Source organism: Dromaius novaehollandiae, unplaced genomic scaffold, assembly GCF_036370855.1.
Source record: "Dromaius novaehollandiae isolate bDroNov1 unplaced genomic scaffold, bDroNov1.hap1 HAP1_SCAFFOLD_168, whole genome shotgun sequence".
Lineage (NCBI taxonomy): Eukaryota > Metazoa > Chordata > Aves > Casuariiformes > Dromaiidae > Dromaius > Dromaius novaehollandiae.
The window spans coordinates 17,398-37,343 of NW_026991315.1; the positions used below are offsets into that span (position 1 = coordinate 17,398).

The 19,946-nt window shown below is 60.5% G+C and overlaps 1 protein-coding gene across 1 annotated transcript; it reads right to left on the minus strand.

Moving 5' to 3' along the window:
* Positions 1-592: 592 nt before the first annotated feature.
* Positions 593-19,889, minus strand: LOC135325777 (IgGFc-binding protein-like). The gene is made up of 7 exons (XM_064503776.1): positions 19,277-19,889; positions 16,057-16,655; positions 13,144-13,678; positions 7,591-7,790; positions 3,320-3,700; positions 1,870-2,157; positions 593-607 (listed from the first exon to the last, which is right to left on the minus strand). Exons 1-7 carry the CDS (start codon positions 19,887-19,889, stop codon positions 593-595), a joined length of 2,631 nt encoding a protein of 876 aa, XP_064359846.1.
* Between the last annotated feature and the right edge of the window lie 57 nt (positions 19,890-19,946).

Sequence of the window (19,946 nt, forward strand, 5' to 3'; positions counted from 1 at the left end):
GTCCGGGTGCCCCCCCCCAACAAGGGACCCAGGCGTCCGGGTGCCCCCCCCACCCACCCAAGGGGGCCCAGGCATCCGGGTGCCCCCCCCACACACACAAGGGGCCCAGGCGTCCGGGTTCCCCCCCCCAAGGGGCCCAGGCGTCTGGGTGCCCCCCCCCACAAAGGGCCCAGGCGTCCGGGTGCCCCCCCACCCACCCAAAGGGGCCCAGGCGTCCGGGTTCCCCCCCCCCAAAGGTCCCAGGCGTCCGGGTGCCCCCCCCACAAAGGGCCCAGGCATCCTGGTGCCCCCCCCACAAGGGGCCCAGGCATCCGGGTCCCCCCCCCATAATGGACCCAGGCATCCAGTTCCTGCCCCCCCCAAGGGCCCAGGCGTCCGGGTGCCCCCCCCACAAAGGGCCCAGGCGTCCGGGTGCCCCGGGGCCCTGGGCAGGGCCGTGACGGACAATATTGACCGAGCCGTGGGCGGGGGGGGGGGGGAAGCCGCCGCGGGGCTGGGCAGGGGCCCAGGCGTCCGGGCCCCACCCACCCCCCCGGGGCCTCACTGCCCTTTCCCACGGCTCCATTTTCCTTCGTTTTCTTCCTTCTTTTTTTTACCCGTTCCGGCCCTTTTCGCAGGAAAAGCGGCGCAACAAAACAGGGCGAAAAATGGCGCTTTTGGGTTTTTTTCCGAGAAAAAAAGCGATTTGCGGCTCAGCAAAATGGTCTTTTTTTATTGGGTCGCGGGGGCGGCGGGCGGAGCCGGACGGCGCCGGGTTTCGGGGCGTCACTGGGCGGGAAGGAGAGAAACGAGAGTCAGCGAGGAAAATGGGGAGAAAAACGGGGATTTAGGGACGACGGCGGGGGGAAAGACGGCGGTTTTGGGGTCTTCCCGGGCCGTCGGGAACGGCCGTTTTGGTTAAAAGGAAGGAATGGGTGGAAAAATGGGGATTTAGGGATGACGGTGGGATGAAACATGGGTTTTTTGGGTGCTCTGCTTGTCGTACACCAGTAGAAGACGACGATTTTCACTAATAAGAAGGAATGGGTGGAAAAATAGGGATTTAGGGATGATGGTTGGATGAAACATGGGTTTTTTGGGTGCTCTCCTTGCTGTGGACCAGCAGAAGATGGCAATTTTCATTAACATGAAGGAATGGGTGGAAAAACGGGGTTTTAGAGACGATGATGGGACGAAACATGGGGGTTTTGGGTGCTCTCCTTGCTGTAGACCAGTAGAAAACGACAATTTTCACTAATCTGAAGGAATGGGTGGAAAAACGGGGATTTAGGGACAATGATGGGACAAAACATGGGTTTTTTGGGTGCTCTCCTTGCCGTAGACCAGTAGAAGAAGACAGTTTTCACCAATATAAAGGACTGGGTGGAAAAATGGGGATTTAGGGACGATGATGGGACAAAACATGGGGGTTTTGGGTGCTCTCCTTGCTGTAGACCAGTAGAAGAAGACAATTTTCACTAATCTGAAGGAATGGGTGGAAAAATGGGGATTTAGGGACAACAACAGGACGAAACATGGGTTTTTTGGGTGCTCTCCTTGCCGTAGACCAGTAGAAGATGACAATTTTCACTAACATGAAGGAATGGGTGGAAAAATGGGGATTTAGGGACAACAACGGGATGAAATATGGGTTTTTTGGGTGCTCTCCTTGCTGTGGACCAGTAGAAGACAACAATTCTCATTAACACGAAGAAATGGGTGGAAAAACGGGGATTTAGGGATGATGGCGAGACCAAGGACGGTGCTTCCAGGTTCTCCCCTCCCCAGAATCGGGTGCGGAAACGGCTTTTTTCGTCCACATGAAGAACCGGGGCGGCAAACCGGGGCGGGACGGGGGGACGCGGGGACGACGGGGCGGCCGGGACTCACCAGCGACAGGTCGGGCGCCTTCCAGGCCTGGAGGAGCTCCTCCACGCCGTCCACCCAGCGCTCGCCGGGCAGCCGGAGGTCGTCGGCGCTGTCGCCGTTGTAGTTGCCGCAGGCGCCGCAGAGGCGCCCGCCCAGCTCCGTGGGGACGGCCACCGTCATCTCGCCGCGGGGGCTGAGGCGGACGACGAAGGTGGGGGCTTCCTCGATGACCAGGTCGCCGCTCTGGGACTCGGTGATGGTCAAGGTTTCGGAGGCCTTGGCGGGGACCGTCGTGGGCATCCCATTGACCTGGTTGGGGAGACATGGTGGGAGGTGGGCGTGGTGCCCATCAGCGCCCAACGGGGTGGAGGTGACTCATGATTCGTCCTCGAGGTTGGGTGAAGATGGCGTTGAGAAGACCTTCATCCATTGGGCACCACCCGCAATGGAGCTGGGAGGTGACACGTCCCAAGGTTGGGTGAAGATGGGGTTGAGAAGACCTTCATCCATTGGGCACCACCCACAATGGAGCTGGGAGGTGACACGTCCCAAGGTTGGGTGAAGATGGGGTTGAGAAGACCTTCATCCATTGGGCACCACCCACAATGGAGCTGGGAGGTGACGCGTCCCAAGGTTGGGTGAAGATGGGGTTGAGAAGACCTTCATCCACCACCCACAATGCAGTTGGGGGGCAGCCATGTCCCCAAGCTTGGGTGAAGATGGGGTGGAGAAGACCTTCATCCACCAGCCACAATGGTTGGGAGGGGTGACACGTCCCCAAGGTTGGATGAAGATGGGGTTGAGAAGACCTTCATCCATTGGGCACCACCCACCACCCACAATGGAGCTGTGGGGTGACACGTCCCCAAGGTTGGGTGAAGATGAGGTTGAGAAGACCTTCATCCATTGGGCACCACCCACCACCCACAATGCAGTTGGAGGATGGACACATCCTCAAGCTGTGTTGAAGATGGGGTTGAGAAGACCTTCATCCACCACCCACCACCCACAATGCAGTTGGGGGGCAGCCATGTCCCCAAGCTTGGGTGAAGATGGGGTTGAGAAGACCTTCATCCACCACCCACCACCCACAAGGCAGTTGGGGGGCAGCCATGTCCCCAAGCTTGGGTGAAGATGGGGTGGAGAAGACCTTCATCCACCAGCCACAATGGTTGGGAGGGGGGACACGTCCCCAAGGTTGGATGAAGATGGGGTTGAGAAGACCTTCATCCATTGGGCACCACCCACCGCCCGCAATGGAGCTGTGGGGTGACACGTCCCCAGGGTTGGGTGAAGATGGGGTTGAGAAGACCTTCATCCACTGGGCACCACCCGCAATGGAGTTGTGGGGTGACACGTCCCCAAGGCTGGGCGAAGATGAGGTTGAGAAGACCTTCATCCACCGGGCAGCACCCACCACCCTCCTCCTCCTCCGCGCCGCAGGACCTCCCACGGGGCGAGATGGACCTACCCAGACCTTCTTGCTCCTCCGGACGGTGACGAAGGGCCCGCGGGTGAAGAGGTGCAGGGCGGCCACGGCGGCGTGGTCCTCCCGGGGGTCCTCGCCCACCGCCACCACCACGCGGAACCAGGCGGCTCCGGCGCCGTCGCAGACGGCCGCCACCTCGTAGACGCCGGCGGGGACGCCGGGGCCCGCGGCGCCGTCGAAGGTGACGAAGCGGCTGCCGGGCGCCAGGGCGCAGAGACCCGGCTGCTCGGCGCAGCCCCGGGTGCCGCCGCGCAGGACGCAGGCCTGGCCGAAGGGGCAGCCCCTGCGCTGGCAGCTGACGCCGCCCGCCGCCCGGCACGTGCAGCTCTCCGTGCAGTCCTCCGAGAGCACCGTGGTGGCGATCTGCGGGGCAAGATGGCCGCCGTCGCACTGACACGCGTGGCGCCGGGAAGGAGGGTGCACCCCGCGCGAGATGGCCGCCGTTGCACCGAAATGCAGTGCACCGGGAGGGCGGATGCACCCGTGCAAGATGGCCGCCGTTGCACCCAGATGCATCGCGTTGGCATGGCGGGGGCATCCAAGCAAAATGGCCGCCGTTGCATCGAAATGCATCGTGCTGGGAGGCCAATTGCACCCGTGCAAGATGGCCGCTGTTGCACCGAAATGCATCGTGTCAGCACGGTGCAAAATGGCTGCCATTGCCCCGAAATGCATTGCGCTGGGAGGCCAAATGCACCCGTGCAAGATGGCCGCCGTTGCATCGAAATGCATCGCATCAGCATGATGCAAAATGGCCGCCATTGCCCCGAAATGCATTGCGCTGGGAGGCCAATTGCACCCGCGCGAGACGGCCGCCGTTGCACCGAAATGCAGTGCACCGGGAGGGCGGATGCACCCGTGCAAGATGGCCGCCGTTGCACCCAGATGCATCGCGTTGGCATGGCGGGGGCATCCAAGCAAAATGGCCACCGTTGCATCGAAATGCGTCGCAACAGGAGCACAAATGCCCCCGTGCAAAACGGTTGCACGTGCACCGAAACGCGTTGCACCAGGAGGACGGATGCAACGCTGCAAAACGGTCGCTGTTGCAATGAAACGCATCGCGCCGGGAGCACAAATGCCCCCGTGCACACGTGCAAAACAGCCATCATTGCACCGAAACGCGTTGCACCAAGAAGAAGGATGCAACGCTGCAAAACGGTCGCCGTTGCCATGAAATGCATCGCGCCGGGAGCACAAATGCCCCCGTGCAAAAGGGTTGCACGTGCACCGAAACGTGTTGCACCAGGGGGACGGATGCAACGCTGCAAAACGGTCGCTGTTGCACCGAAATGCATCGCGCCGGGAGCACAAATGCCCCCGTGCACACGTGCGAAGCAGCCATCGTTGCACCGAAATGCGTTGCACCAAGAAGAAGGATGCAACGCTGCAAAACGGTCGCCGTTGCAATGAAATGCGTCGTGCCGGGAGCACAAATGCCCCCGTGCAAAAGGGTTGCACGTGCACCGAAACGCGTTGCACCAGGGGGACGGATGCAACGCTGCAAAACGGTCGCCGTTGCAATGAAATGCGTCGCGCCGGGAGCACAAATGCCCCCGTGCAAAACGGTTGCACGTGCAGCGAAACGCGTTGCACCAGGGGGACGGATGCAACGCTGCAAAACGGTCGCTGTTGCACCGAAATGCGTCGCACCAGGAGCACAAATGCCCCCGTGCAATGAAACGCATCGCGCCGGGAGCACAAATGCCCCTGTGCAAAACGGTTGCACGTGCACCGAAACGCGTTGCACCAGGGGGACAGATGCAACGCTGGAAAACGGTCACCGTTGCACCGAAATGCGTCGCGCCGGGAGCACAAATGCCCCTGTGCACACGTGCGAAGCAGCCATCATTGCACCGAAATGCGTTGCACCAAGAAGAAGGATGCAACGCTGCAAAACGGTCGCCGTTGCAATGAAATGCGTCGCGCCGGGAGCACAAATGCCCCCGTGCAAAACGGTTGCACGTGCACCGAAACGCGTTGCACCAGGAGGACGGATGCAACGCTGCAAAACGGCCGCCGTTGCACCAAAATGCATCACGCCAGAGGGACAAATGCCCCCGTGCAATGAAACGCATCGCGCCGGGAGCACAAATGCCCCCGTGCAAAACGGTTGCACGTGCACTGAAACGCGTTGCACCAAGAAGAAGGATGCAACGCTGCAAAACGGTCGCTGTTGCAATGAAACGCATCACGCCGGGAGCACAAATGCCCCCGTGCACACGTGCAAAGCGGCCAGCGTTGTGCCAAAACGCATTGCACCAGGAAGAAGGATGCAACGCTGCAAAACGGCCGCCGTTGCAATGAAATGCGTTGCACTGGGAGCACAAATGCACCAGTGCAAAACGGTTGCACGTGCACCGAAACGCGTTGCACCAGGGGGACGGATGCAACGCTGCAAAACGGTCGCCGTTGCAATGAAATGAGTCGTGCCAGAGGGATAAATGCCCCCGTGCAATGAAATGCGTCGTGCCGGGAGCACAAATGCCCCCGTGCACACGTGCAAAGCAGCCATCATTGCACCGAAACGCGTTGCACCAAGAAGAAGGATGCAACGCTGCAAAACGGTCGCTGTTGCAATGAAATGCATCGCGCCAGAGGGATAAATGCCCCCGTGCAATGAAATGCGTCGCGCCGGGAGACCAAATGCCCCCGTGCAAAACGGTTGCATGTGCACCGAAACGCGTTGCACCAGGAGGACGGATGCAACGCTGCAAAACGGTCGCCGTTGCACCAAAATGCATCGCGCCAGAGGGATAAATGCCCCCATGCAATGAAACGCATTGCGCCAGGAGCACAAATGCCCCCGTGCAAAACGGTTGCACGTGCACTGAAACGCGTTGCACCAGGGGGACAGATGCAACGCTGCAAAACGGTCGCTGTTGCAATGAAATGCATCGCGCCGGGAGACCAAATGCCCCCGTGCAAAACGGTTGCACGTGCACCGAAACGCGTTGCACCAAGAAGAAGGATGCAACGCTGCAAAACGGTTGCTGTTGCAATGAAATGTGTCGTGCTGGAAGCACAAATGCCCCCGTGCAAAACGGTTGCACGTGCACCGAAACGCGTTGCACCAGGGGGACGGATGCAACACTGCAAAACGGTCGCTGTTGCACCGAAATGCGTCGCACCAGGAGCACAAATGCCCCCGTGCACACGTGTGAAGCAGCCAGCGTTGCGCCGAAACGCGTTGCACCAAGAAGAAGGATGCAACGCTGCAAAACGGTCGCCGTTGCACCGAAATGCATCGCGCCGGGAGCACAAATGCCCCCGTGCACACGTGCAAAGCGGCCATCGTTGCACCGAAATGCGTTGCACCAAGAAGAAGGATGCAACGCTGCAAAACGGTCGCCGTTGCCATGAAATGCATCGCGCCGGGAGCACAAATGCCCCCGTGCACACGTGCAAAGCGGCCATCGTTGCACTGAAACGCGTTGCACCAAGAAGAAGGATGCAACGCTGCAAAACGGTCGCTGTTGCACCGAAATGCATCGCGCTGGAAGCACAAATGCCCCCGTGCAAAACAGTTGCACATGCACCAAAACGTGTTGCACCAGGGGGACGGATGCAACGCTGCAAAACGGTCGCTGTTGCACCAAAATGCGTCGCGCCGGGAGCACAAATGCCCCCGTGCACACGTGCAAAGCGGCCATCGTTGCACCGAAACGCGTTGCACCAAGAAGAAGGATGCAACGCTGCAAAACAGTCGCCGTTGCAATGAAACGCATCGCGCCAGGAGCACAAATGCCCCCGTGCACCAAAATGCATCGCGCCGGGAGCACAAATGCCCCCGTGCAATGAAATGCAGCGCGCCAGGAGCACAAATGCCCCCGTGCAATGAAACGCAGCGCGCCGGGAGCACAAATGCCCCCGTGCAATGAAATGCATCGCGCCGGGAGCACGAATGCCCCCGTGCACCAAAATGCATCGCGCCGGGAGCACAAATGCCCCCGTGCAATGAAATGCAGCGCGCCAGGAGCACAAATGCCCCCGTGCAATGAAACGCAGCGCGCCGGGAGCACAAATGCCCCCGTGCAATGAAATGCATCGCGCCAGGAGCACAAATGCCCCCGTGCACCAAAATGCATCGCGCCAGGAGCACAAATGCCCCCGTGCAATGAAACGCAGCGCGCTGGGAGCACGGATGCATTTGTGCACCGAAATGCATCGCGCCGGGAGCACGAATGCCCCCGTGCAATGAAACGCAGGGCGGCGGGAGGCCGTAGGCGCCCGCGCGAGGGCCCGGCACCCACCTCGAAGTAGCGGCCGCGGTGCCAGCAGCCGCAGGCGTCGGCGGGGACGCAGCGGGCGCCGCTGGCGAGGAAGCCGGCGTCGCACTCGCAGCCCTCGAAGCACTTGGGGCTGCAGCGGTCGGCGGCGGAGAGGCCGGCGCAGGAGGTGCCGCACGAGCGGCTGCAGAGCGCGTAGTGGCTGTGGGCCGGGCACGGCAGGGCTGCGGGGAGCAGGGGGGGGAAAGGGGGGGCGATGGGGGCGTCCGAATTGCCGTTGTGGCCCGTTTTCCCGCTGCATCCCGCTTCCCGTTGGATCCCAATTCCCGTTGCATCCCAATTCCCGTTGCATCCCACTTCCCATCACATCCCAATTCACATTGCATCCCAGTTCCCATTGCATCCCGCTCCCGTTGCATCCCAATTCTCGTTGCATCCCAAATCCCCTTGCATCCCACTTCCATCACATCCCAATTCCCTTTGCATCCCACTTCCCATCACATCCCAATTCCCATTGCATCCCAAATCCCCTTGCATCCCACTTCCATTGCATCCCAATTCCCATTGCATCCCACTCCCCTTGCATCCCGCTCCCTTTGTTTCCCAATTCCCATTGCATCCCACCTCCCATTGCATCCCAATTCACATTGCATCCCACTCCCCTTGCATCCCACTCCCCTTGCATTCCATTCCCATTGCATCCCAGTTCCCATTGCATCCCAATTCCCATTGCATCCCACTTCCCACCGCATCCCACTTCCCACAGCATCCCAATTCCCATTGCATCCCAGTTCCCGTCGCATCCTGCTCCCATTGCATCCCACCTCCCGTTGCATCCCAATTCCCATTGCATCCCACTTCCCATTGCATCCTGCTCCCATTGCATCCCAATTCCCATTGCATCCCAATTCCCATCGCATCCCGATCCCATTGCATCCTGTTTCCCATTGCATCCCGCTCCCAATGCATCCTGCTCCCTTTGCATCCCGCTCCCATTGCATCCCACCTCCCATTGCATCCCTGTTCCCATTGCATCCCAATTCCCATCGCATCCCATTCCCACCGCATCCCACTTCCCGTTGCATCCCATTTCCCATCGCATCCCACTCCCCTTGCATCCCACCTCCAATTGCATCCCACTCCCATCGCATCCCACTCCCATTGCATCCCGCTCCCATTGCATCCCAATTCCCATTGCATCCCAGTACCCGTCGCATCCTGCTCCCATTGCATCCCACCTCCCGTTGCATCCCAATTCCCACCGCATCCCACTTCCCATTGCATCCCACTCCCATCGCATCCCACTCCCATGTCATCCCAATTCCCATCACATCCCAATTCCCATTACATCCCAATTCCCATTGCATCCCACTTCCCATTGCATCCCGATCCCATTGCATCCCATTTCCCATCACATCCCACCTCCCACTGCATCCCACTCCCACTGCATCCCACTCCCATTGCATCCCATTTCCCATCACATCCCACTTCCCACTGCATCCCATTCCCACCGCATCCCATTCCCATCGCATCCCATTCCCATTGCATCCCAATTCCCATTGCATCCCAATTCCCATTGCATCCCAGTTCCCCTCGCGTCCCGCTCCCATTGCATCCCACTCCCACCGCATCCCATTCCCACCGCACCCCGCTCCCACCACCCCCCGCCCTCCCCACCCCCGCTCCCAGTACTCCCAGTACTCCCAGCACTCCCAGCACTCCCAGCACTCCCAGTGCTCCCAGCACTACCAGCGCTCCCAGCACTCCCAGCACTCCCAGTGCTCCCAGTACTCCCAGTGCTCCCAGCACTCCCAGTGCTCCCAGTACTCCCAGTACTCCCAGTACTCCCAGTGCTCCCAGCACTCCCAGTGCTCCCAGTACTCCCAGTACTCCCAGCACTCCCAGCACTCCCAGCACTCCCAGTGCTCCCAGCACTCCCAGCGCTCCCAGCACTCCCAGCGCTCCCAGCACTCCCAGTGCTCCCAGCGCTCCCAGCACTCCCAGCACTCCCAGCGCTCCCAGTGCTCCCAGCACTCCCAGCACTCCCAGCGCTCCCAGTGCTCCCAGTACTCCCAGTACTCCCAGCACTCCCAGCACTCCCAGCACTCCCAGTGCTCCCAGCGCTCCCAGCGCTCCCAGTACTCCCAGTGCTCCCAGCACTCCCAGCGCTCCCAGTACTCCCAGCGCTCCCAGCACTCCCAGTGCTCCCAGTGCTCCCAGTGCTCCCAGCACTGCCAGCACTCCCAGTGCTCCCAGTGCTCCCAGCGCTCCCAGCACTCCCAGCGCTCCCAGTGCTCCCAGTGCTCCCAGCACTCCCAGCACTCCCAGTACTCCCAGCACTCCCAGCACTCCCAGCGCTCCCAGTGCTCCCAGTGCTCCCAGTGCTCCCAGCACTCCCAGCGCTCCCAGTGCTCCCAGCACTCCCAGTACTCCCAGCACTGCCAGCACTCCCAGTGCTCCCAGCGCTCCCAGCACTCCCAGCACTCCCAGTACTCCCAGTACTCCCAGCACTCCCAGTGCTCCCAGTGCTCCCAGCACTCCCAGTACTCCCAGCACTCCCAGCACTCCCAGTGCTCCCAGCACTCCCAGCACTCCCAGCACTCCCAGCACTCCCAGTGCTCCCAGTGCTCCCAGCACTCCCAGTGCTCCCAGTGCTCCCAGCACTCCCAGCACTCCCAGCACTCCCAGCGCTCCCAGCACTCCCAGCACTCCCAGTGCTCCCAGCACTCCCAGTGCTCCCAGTGCTCCCAGCACTCCCAGCACTCCCAGTGCTCCCAGCACTCCCAGTGCTCCCAGCACTCCCAGCACTCCCAGCACTCCCAGTGCTCCCAGTGCTCCCAGTATTCCCAGCACTCCCAGCACTCCCAGCACTCCCAGCACTCCCAGCACTCCCAGCACTCCCAGTGCTCCCAGCACTCCCAGCACTCCCAGTGCTCCCAGTGCTCCCAGTGCTCCCAGCACTCCCAGTACTCCCAGCACTCCCAGTGCTCCCAGCACTCCCAGCACTCCCAGCACTCCCAGTACTCCCAGCACTCCCAGCACTGCCAGTGCTCCCAGTGCTCCCAGTGCTCCCAGTGCTCCCAGCACTCCCAGTGCTCCCAGCGCTCCCAGTGCTCCCAGCACTCCCAGCACTCCCAGTACTCCCAGCACTCCCAGCACTCCCAGTGCTCCCAGCGCTCCCAGTGCTCCCAGCACTCCCAGTGCTCCCAGTGCTCCCAGTACTCCCAGCACTCCCAGCACTCCCAGCACTCCCAGTGCTCCCAGTGCTCCCAGTGCTCCCAGTACTCCCAGTGCTCCCAGCACTCCCAGCACTCCCAGCACTCCCAGTGCTCCCAGCACTCCCAGCGCTCCCAGTACTCCCAGCGCTCCCAGTGCTCCCAGCACTCCCAGCGCTCCCAGCACTCCCAGTGCTCCCAGCACTCCCAGTACTCCCAGTGCTCCCAGTGCTCCCAGCACTCCCAGCACTCCCAGTGCTCCCAGTGCTCCCAGTGCTCCCAGCACTCCCAGCACTCCCAGCACTCCCAGTGCTCCCAGTATTCCCAGCACTCCCAGCACTCCCAGCACTCCCAGCACTCCCAGCACTCCCAGTGCTCCCAGTGCTCCCAGCGCTCCCAGCGCTCCCAGCACTCCCAGTGCTCCCAGTGCTCCCAGTGCTCCCAGCACTCCCAGCACTCCCAGCGCTCCCAGCACTCCCAGCACTCCCAGTGCTCCCAGCGCTCCCAGCACTCCCAGTGCTCCCAGCACTCCCAGCGCTCCCAGTGCTCCCAGTGCTCCCAGTATTCCCAGTACTCCCAGTGCTCCCAGCACTCCCAGTGCTCCCAGTGCTCCCAGTATTCCCAGTACTCCCAGTGCTCCCAGCACTCCCAGTGCTCCCAGTACTCCCAGTACTCCCAGCACTCCCAGCACTCCCAGCACTCCCAGTGCTCCCAGCACTCCCAGCGCTCCCAGCACTCCCAGCGCTCCCAGCACTCCCAGTGCTCCCAGTACTCCCAGTACTCCCAGCGCTCCCAGTGCTCCCAGCACTCCCAGCACTCCCAGCACTCCCAGTACTCCCAGTGCTCCCAGTGCTCCCAGCACTCCCAGCACTCCCAGCACTCCCAGTGCTCCCAGCACTCCCAGCACTCCCAGCGCTCCCAGCACTCCCAGCGCTCCCAGTACTCCCAGTATTCACAGCACTCCCAGTACTCCCAGCACTCCCAGCACTCCCAGCACTCCCAGTACTCCCAGTACTCCCAGTGCTCCCAGTGCTCCCAGCACTCCCAGCACTCCCAGTACTCCCAGTGCTCCCAGTACTCCCAGCACTCCCAGTACTCCCAGTGCTCCCAGCACTCCCAGCACTCCCAGCACTCCCAGTACTCCCAGTGCTCCCAGTGCTCCCAGCACTCCCAGCACTCCCAGCACTCCCAGTGCTCCCAGCACTCCCAGCACTCCCAGCGCTCCCAGTGCTCCCAGCGCTCCCAGTACTCCCAGTATTCACAGCACTCCCAGTACTCCCAGCACTCCCAGCACTCCCAGCACTCCCAGTACTCCCAGTACTCCCAGTGCTCCCAGTGCTCCCAGCACTCCCAGCACTCCCAGTACTCCCAGTGCTCCCAGTACTCCCAGCACTCCCAGTGCTCCCAGCACTCCCAGTGCTCCCAGCACTCCCAGCACTCCCAGTACTCCCAGTGCTCCCAGTACTCCCAGCACTCCCAGTGCTCCCAGCACTCCCAGTACTCCCAGTACTCCCAGTGCTCCCAGCACTCCCAGTGCTCCCAGTACTCCCAGTGCTCCCAGCACTCCCAGCACTCCCAGCACTCCCAGTGCTCCCAGTACTCCCAGTACTCCCAGTGCTCCCAGTACTCCCAGCACTCCCAGTACTCCCAGCGCTCCCAGTACTCCCAGCACTCCCAGTGCTCCCAGCACTCCCAGCACTCCCAGTGCTCCCAGTACTCCCAGCACTCCCAGCACTCCCAGTACTCCCAGTGCTCCCAGCACTCCCAGCACTCCCAGTACTCCCAGTGCTCCCAGTACTCCCAGCACTCCCAGTGCTCCCAGCACTCCCAGTACTCCCAGTACTCCCAGCACTCCCAGTACTCCCAGCACTCCCAGTGCTCCCAGCACTCCCAGCACTCCCAGCACTCCCAGTGCTCCCAGTGCTCCCAGCACTCCCAGTGCTCCCAGTGCTCCCAGCACTCCCAGCACTCCCAGCACTCCCAGTATTCCCAGTGCTCCCAGTGCTCCCAGTGCTCCCAGCACTCCCAGCACTCCCAGTGCTCCCAGTACTCCCAGTGCTCCCAGTACTCCCAGCACTCCCAGCACTCCCAGCACTCCCAGTACTCCCAGTGCTCCCAGCACTCCCAGCACTCCCAGCACTCCCAGCACTCCCAGTATTCCCAGTGCTCCCAGTACTCCCAGTGCTCCCAGCACTCCCAGCACTCCCAGTGCTCCCAGTACTCCCAGTGCTCCCAGTACTCCCAGCACTCCCAGCACTCCCAGCACTCCCAGCACTCCCAGCACTCCCAGTGCTCCCAGTACTCCCAGCACTCCCAGCACTCCCAGTGCTCCCAGTGCTCCCAGTATTCCCAGCACACTCACGGCAAGCGGCCTCCTCCCGCCACTCCCGCAGCTCCGCGCCGGCGGCCTGGCAAGCGGCCGCGTAGCCCTGCAGCCCCCGGCACACGGCCGCCCGCGTCCCCGCGTCGTCCCCGGAGCCGTCCCCGGCGCCGCAGGCCTCCCGCGCGCACCCGGCCACGTAGTCCCCAGGTGCCACCACCCGGTGACACCCGCCGAAGGGACCCGCGGCATCAGCCATCAGGCTACAACCGCTCGGCGTCGCGGGGTTGCACCGCGTGCAAGCGTCACCGCAACCGTCGCCGCAACCGTCGCCGGCGCCGGGGGTTTTCCAGGCGTCGGTGGCTTTGTCACCGCCGGTGTCACCGGTGTCACCGCAGAGCCCCCGCACGCGGCTGGCCCGGGCCACCGGCAGCGTCAGCAGGGCGTAAGAGGCGCCGGGGACGAAGAGGAGGCGGAGGCCGCCGGGGCCCCGCAGCAGCGCGGTGGCTCCCGCCCGCGTCACCCCCAGGCGTCCCCGGGCCAGCGCCAGCGGCGGGAGGTGCCGCTCGCCGTCCACCTATGTCGGGGGGGGGACACGGGGGGGGGAAAGGGGGTGGAGTCAATGCGGGGTGCGAAATAGAGGTAGGGTGCGAGGGAAATGCGGGGTGCGAGGGAAATGCAGGCTGCAAAATCGATGCGGGGTGCAAAATCGATGCAGGGTGCAAAGGAAATGCAGGGTGCAAAATCGATGCGGGGTGCAAAATAGATGCGTGGTGCAAAATCGATGCAGGGTGCAAAATCGAGGCAGGGTGCGAGCAAAAGGCAGGGTGCAAAGGAAATGCGGGGTGCAAAATAGATGCGTGGTGCAAAAAAGATGCAGGGTGCAAAGGAAATGCGGGGTGCAAAATAAATGCAGGGTGCGAAATAGAGGCAGGGTGCAAAGGAAATGCAGGGTGCAAAATCGATGCAGGGTGCAAAATCGATGCAGGGTGCAAAATCGATGCAGGGTGCAAAGGAAATGCAGGGTGCAAAATAGATGCGGGGTGCAAAATCGATGCAGGGTGCAAAGGAAATGCGGGGTGCAAAATCGATGCAGGGTGCAAAATCGATGCAGGGTGCAAAGGAAATGCAGGGTGCAAAATCGATGCGGGGTGCAAAATCGATGCAGGGTGCAAAGGAAATGCGGGGTGCAAAATAGATGCGGGGTGCAAAATCGATGCAGGGTGCAAAGGAAATGCAGGGTGCAAAATCGATGCAGGGTGCAAAATCGATGCAGGGTGCAAAATCGAGGCAGGGTGCGAGCAAAAGGCAGGGTGCAAAGGAAATGCGGGGTGCAAGGGAAATGCGGGGTGCAAAATCGATGCGTGGTGAAAAATCGATGCAGGGTGCAAACAAAATGGATTGTGCAAAATAAATGCGTGGTGCAAAGGAAATGCGTGGTGCAAAATAAATGCAGGGTGCAAACTCGATGCAGGGTGCAAAATCGAGGCAGGGTGCGAGGAAAAGGCAGGGTGCAAAGGAAATGCGTGGTGCAAAATAAATGCGTGGTGCAAAATCGATGCAGGGTGCAAAGGAAATGCAGGGTGCAAAATCGATGCGGGGTGCAAAATCGATGCAGGGTGCAAAGGAAATGCAGGGTGCAAAGGAAATGCGGGGTGCAAAATAGATGCGGGGTGCAAAATCGATGCAGGGTGCAAAGGAAATGCAGGGTGCAAAATCGATGCAGGGTGCAAAGGAAATGTGGGGTGCAAAATCGATGCAGGGTGCAAATTCGAGGCAGGGTGCAAAGGAAATGCAGGGTGCAAAATCGATGCAGGGTGCAAAGGAAATGTGGGGTGCAAAATCGAGGCAGGGTGCAAAATCGAGGCAGGGTGCAAAATCGATGCAGGGTGCGAGGAAAAGGCAGGGTGCAAGGAAAATGCAGGGTGCAATATCGATGTAGGGTGCAAAGGAAATGCAGGGTGCAAAATCGATGCAGGGTGCAAAATCGATGCAGGGTGCAAAATAAATGCGTGGTGCAAAATCGATGCAGGGTGCCAAGGAAATGCAGGGTGCAATATCGATGCAGGGTGCAAAATCGATGCGTGGTGCAAAAAAGGTGCGCGGTGCAAACAAAATGGATTGTGCAAAATAAATGCGTGGTGCAAAGGAAATGCAGGGTGCAAAATAAATGCATGGTGCAAAATCGTCATAAAAGCAGGACACAAATGAAAGCAGATGCAAAGCAGCTGCAAAGCAAATGCAAAGCAAATGCGAAGCAAATGCAAAGCAGCTGCAAAGCAAAGCACGATGCAAAGCAGATGCAAATGCAAATGCAAAGCAAATGCAAAGCAAATGCAAATGCAAATGAAAGCAGATGCAAAGCCCAGCATGACGCAAATGAAAGCAGATGCAAAGCAGATGCAAAGCAGATGCAAAGCAAATGCAAAGCAAATGCAGAGCAAATGCAAAGCAGATGCAAAGCAGCTGCAAAGCAAATGCAAAGCAAATGCAAATTCAAATGCAAAGCAGCTGCAAAGCAAATGCAAAGCAAATGCAAAGCAGCTGCAAAGCAGCTGCAAAGCAGCTGCAAAGCAAATGCAAAACAGATGCAAAGCAGCTGCAAAGCAAATGCAAAGCAGCTGCAAAGCAAATGCAAAGCAGATGCAAAGCAGATGCAAAGCAGATGCAAAGCACGATGCAAAGCAGCTGCAAAGCAAATGCAAAGCAAATGCAAAGCGGATGCAAAGCAAATGCAAAGCGGATGCAAAGCAAATGGAAAGCAAATGCAAAGCAGCTGCAAAGCAAATGCAAAGCAGATGCAACGCAAAGCACGATGCAAAGCAGATGCAAAGCAGATGCAAAGCAGCTGCAAAGCAGATGCAAATTCAAATGCAAAGCAGATGCAAAGCACGATGCAAAGCAGCTGCAAAGCAGAGCGGACGCAAGGGAAAGGGGGCCGCCGCGGCCGCTCACCGTGACCTCCAAGCCGCCCTCCTGGCTCATGGCGACGGTGTAGCCCAGGGCGGTGACCAGCACCCGGCTCAGCAGCCCGCCGCGCTCCCTCTCCACCCGCACGGCGAAGGCCTCCTCGTCCCCGTCCCCGTCCCCGTCCCCGGCCGCCGCCACCTCGGCCAGCAGGAACCCGCAGCCGTCGGAGAGCCGGGATCGGCGCCCGTCCAAGGCGCGGAGGCCGCCGGCGCCACGCCACTCGCACCGCCGGCACGCCGCCGGGAAGCAACCGCGGAGGCCGTCGCGCACGGCGCATTCCTCGCCCGGGCCGCAGCCGCCGGGCCGGCACTCGACGGAGCCGCCGGGGTTGCAGACGCAGCGCTCGGTGCAACGGGGACAAGGGACGAACTCGGAGCCGGCGGCGTGGTAGCGGCCGCGGTGGAGGCAGCCGCAGCGGGCGGGGGGGACGCAGGCGGTGCCGCCGCGGACGTAGCCGGCGTCGCAGACGCAGCCTTCGGCGCACGGGGCGGCTTCGCAGCCGGGCGCCGGGCTCAGTCCGGCGCACGTGGCCGGGCAGCCGGGGCCGCAGAGCTCGTAGTGGGAGTGCGGGGGGCACTGGGGGCCTGCGGGGACCAAGGGGGGACGTTTCGGGGGGCTGCGGGGGGAGAGGGGGGGCAAGGGGAGGGGGATGCAACGGGAGATGGGGTGCAAACGAGGCAGGATGCGAAGGGAAGAGGGATGCGAAGGGAATTTGGATGCAAAGGGAATTTGGATGCGAAGGGAATTTGGATGCAAAAGAGGCAGGATGCAACGGGAAATGGGATGCAACGGGAATTTGGATGCAAAGAGAGGAGGATGCAAAGGGAAATGGGATGCAACAGGAGCAGGATGCAACAGAAAAGGAGATGCAAAGGGAATTTGGATGCAAAGGGAATTTGGATGCAAAAGAGGCAGGATGCAAAGGGAATTTGGATGCAAAGGGAATTTGGATGCAACAGGAGCAGGATGCAAAGGGAGCAGGATGCAAAGGGAATTTGAATGCAAAGGAAATCTGGATGCAAAAGAGGCAGGATGCAAAGGGAATTAGGATGCAAAGGGAGCAGGATGCAAAGGGAATTTGGATGCAAAGGGAATTTGGATGCAAAGGGAGCAGGATGCAAAGGGAGCAGGATGCAAAGGGAATTTGAATGCAAAGGAAATCTGGATGCAAAAGAGGCAGGATGCAAAGGGAATTTGGATGCAAAAGAGGCAGGATGCAAAGGGAAGCGGGATGCAACGGGAAACGGGATGCAAAGCAAGCAGGATGCAACGGAAACGGGATGCAAAGAGAGGAGGATGCAAAGGGAATTTGGATGCAAAGGGCATTTGGATGCAAAAGAGGCAGGATGCAAAGGGAATTTGGATGCAAAGGGAATTTGGATGCAAAGGGAATTTGGATGCAATGGGAAGAGGATGCAAAGGGAATTTGGATGCAACAGGAGCAGGATGCAAAGGGAATTTGGATGCAAAGAGAGGAGGATGCAAAGGGAAGAGGGATGCAAAGGGAATGGGGATGCAATGGGAAGAGGATGCAAAGGGAATTTGGATGCAAAAGAGGCAGGATGCAAAGGGAATTTGGATGCAATGGGAAGAGGATGCAAAGGGAATTTGGATGCAATGGGAAGAGGATGCAAAGGGAATTTGGATGCAAAGAGAGGAGGATGCAAAGGGAATCTGGATGCAAAGGGAATTTGGATGCAACGGGAAATGGGATGCAACAGGAGCAGGATGCAAAGGGAATTTGGATGCAAAGAGAGGAGGATGCAAAGGGAAGAGGGATGCAAAGGGAATGGGGATGCAATGGGAAGAGGATGCAAAGGGAATTTGGATGCAAAGGGAGCAGGATGCAAAGGGAATTTGGATGCAAAAGAGGCAGGATGCAAAGGGAATTTGGATGCAAAGGGAATTTGGATGCAACGGGAGCAGGATGCAATGGGAAACAGGATGCAAAGGGAAGCGGGATGCAACAGGAGCAGGATGCAACAGAAAAGGAGATGCAAAGGGAATTTGGATGCAAAGGGAGCAGGATGCAAAGGGAATTTGGATGCAAAGGAAATCTGGATGCAAAAGAGGCAGGATGCAAAGGGAAGCGGGATGCAACGGGAAACGGGATGCAAAGCAAGCAGGATGCAAAGGGAAACGGGATGCAACGGGAAACGGGATGCAAAGCAAGCGGGATGCAACGGGAAACGGGATGCAAAGAGAGGAGGATGCAAAGGGAATCTGGATGCAAAGCGATCAGGATGCAACGGGAAACGGGATGCAAAGCAAGCGGGATGCAACGGGAAGTGGGATGCAAAGGGAATTTGGATGCAAAAGAGGCAGGATGCAAAGGGAAGCGGGATGCAACGGGAATCTGGATGCAAAAGAGGCAGGATGCAACGGGAAGCGGGATGCAAAGCAAGCGGGACGCGAGGGGACGCGGGATGCAGCGGGAAGGGGGAACGCGACGGGAAGCGGGATGCAAAGAGAGGAGGCTGCAAAGGGAAACAGGATGCAAAGCAAGGGGGATGCAAAGGAAATGGGATGCAAAGAGAGGAGGATGCAAAGGGAATCTGGATGCAAAGCGGTCAGGATGCAACGGGAAACGGGATGCAAAGCAAGCGGGATGCAACGGGAAGTGGGATGCAAAGGGAATTTGGATGCAAAAGAGGCAGGATGCAAAGAGAAGCGGGATGCAACGGGAATCTGGATGCAAAGCGGTCAGGATGCAACGGGAAGCGGGATGCAAAGCAAGCGGGACGCGAGGGGACGCGGGATGCAGCGGGAAGGGGGAACGCGACGGGAAGCGGGATGCAAAGAGAGGAGGCTGCAAAGGGAAACAGGATGCAAAGCAAGCGGGATGCAAAGGAAACGGGATGCAAAGCAAGCGGGACGCGACGGGAAGCGGGATGCAGCGGGAAAGGGGAACGCGACGGGAAGCGGGATGCAAAGAGAGGAGGATGCAAAGGGAAACAGGATGCAAAGCAAGCGGGATGCAAAGGAAACGGGATGCAAAGCAAGCGGGACGCGAGGGGACGCGGGATGCAGCGGGAAGGGGGAACGCGACGGGAAGCGGGATGCAAAGAGAGGAGGCTGCAAAGGGAAACAGGATGCAAAGCAAGCGGGATGCAAAGGAGACGGGATGCAAAGCAAGCGGGACGCGACGGGAAGCGGGATGCAGCGGGAAGGGGGAACGCGACGGGAAGCGGGCCAAGCGACTCACTGCAGAAGGCCGCGCTCCGCCAGGGCCGCAGGGCCACGCCGTGCCGCTGGCACTCGGCCACGTAGGCGGCCACGGCTCCGCAGACGCCGGCGCGGTGGCCCCGGTGGCGGCAGGCGTCGTGCAGGCAGTCGTCGCGGAAGGGCGCCGGGTCGAGGACGGCGTAACAGGCCGCCAGCGGCCCCGCCGCCCGCCCCAGCACCCCGCAGTGCTTGTCGCCCCGGTAGAGGCGCAGCTCGGCCGCCGAGCACCCCGGGCACCCGCCGGCGCCGCAGCCAGATGTGCAGCCCGGCGCCCCGCCCAGCTGCCAGCTGCGGCCCAGGGCGTCGGCGTCGGGCGCCTGGCGCCCGTCGGGGCCGGCGAAGTCGTCGCCGGCGTCGCCGTCGGCGTCGCCGCAGAGGCCGCAGACGGCGCCGGCGTAGGCGGCCGGCAGCAGCACCCGGGCGTGGCTCTGCCAGTCGAAGGTGACGCTGAGGTCGAAGGCGGTGCGCAGCACCCCGTGCGCCCCCGAGGCGAAGGCCGTCACCAGGTCGCCGTGGCTGAAGGGCAGGTCCAGCAGGACGCCGTCGACCTGCCGGGGACACCGGCCGCCGTTGCATTTCTTTGCACGGTGCATTGCATTTCTTTGCACCGCGCGTTGCATTTCTTTGCATCGTGCATTGCATTTCCTTGC

What these genes read in the sequence shown, in the direction of transcription:
- LOC135325777 (XM_064503776.1), bottom strand. Translation starts at nt 19,889, where the DNA reads ATGCACCGTGCAAAGAAATGCAACGGCGGCCGGTGTCCCCGGCAGGTC. An exon ending in ACCGCGGCCGCTACTTCGAG is followed by an intron (nt 3,701 to 7,590) that starts GTGGGTGCCGGG and finishes CTTGCCCCGCAG; the next exon opens with ATCGCCACCACGGTGCTCTC. An exon ending in GGAGGAGCAAGAAGGTCTGG is followed by an intron (nt 2,158 to 3,319) that starts GTAGGTCCATCT and finishes CTCCCCAACCAG; the next exon opens with GTCAATGGGATGCCCACGAC.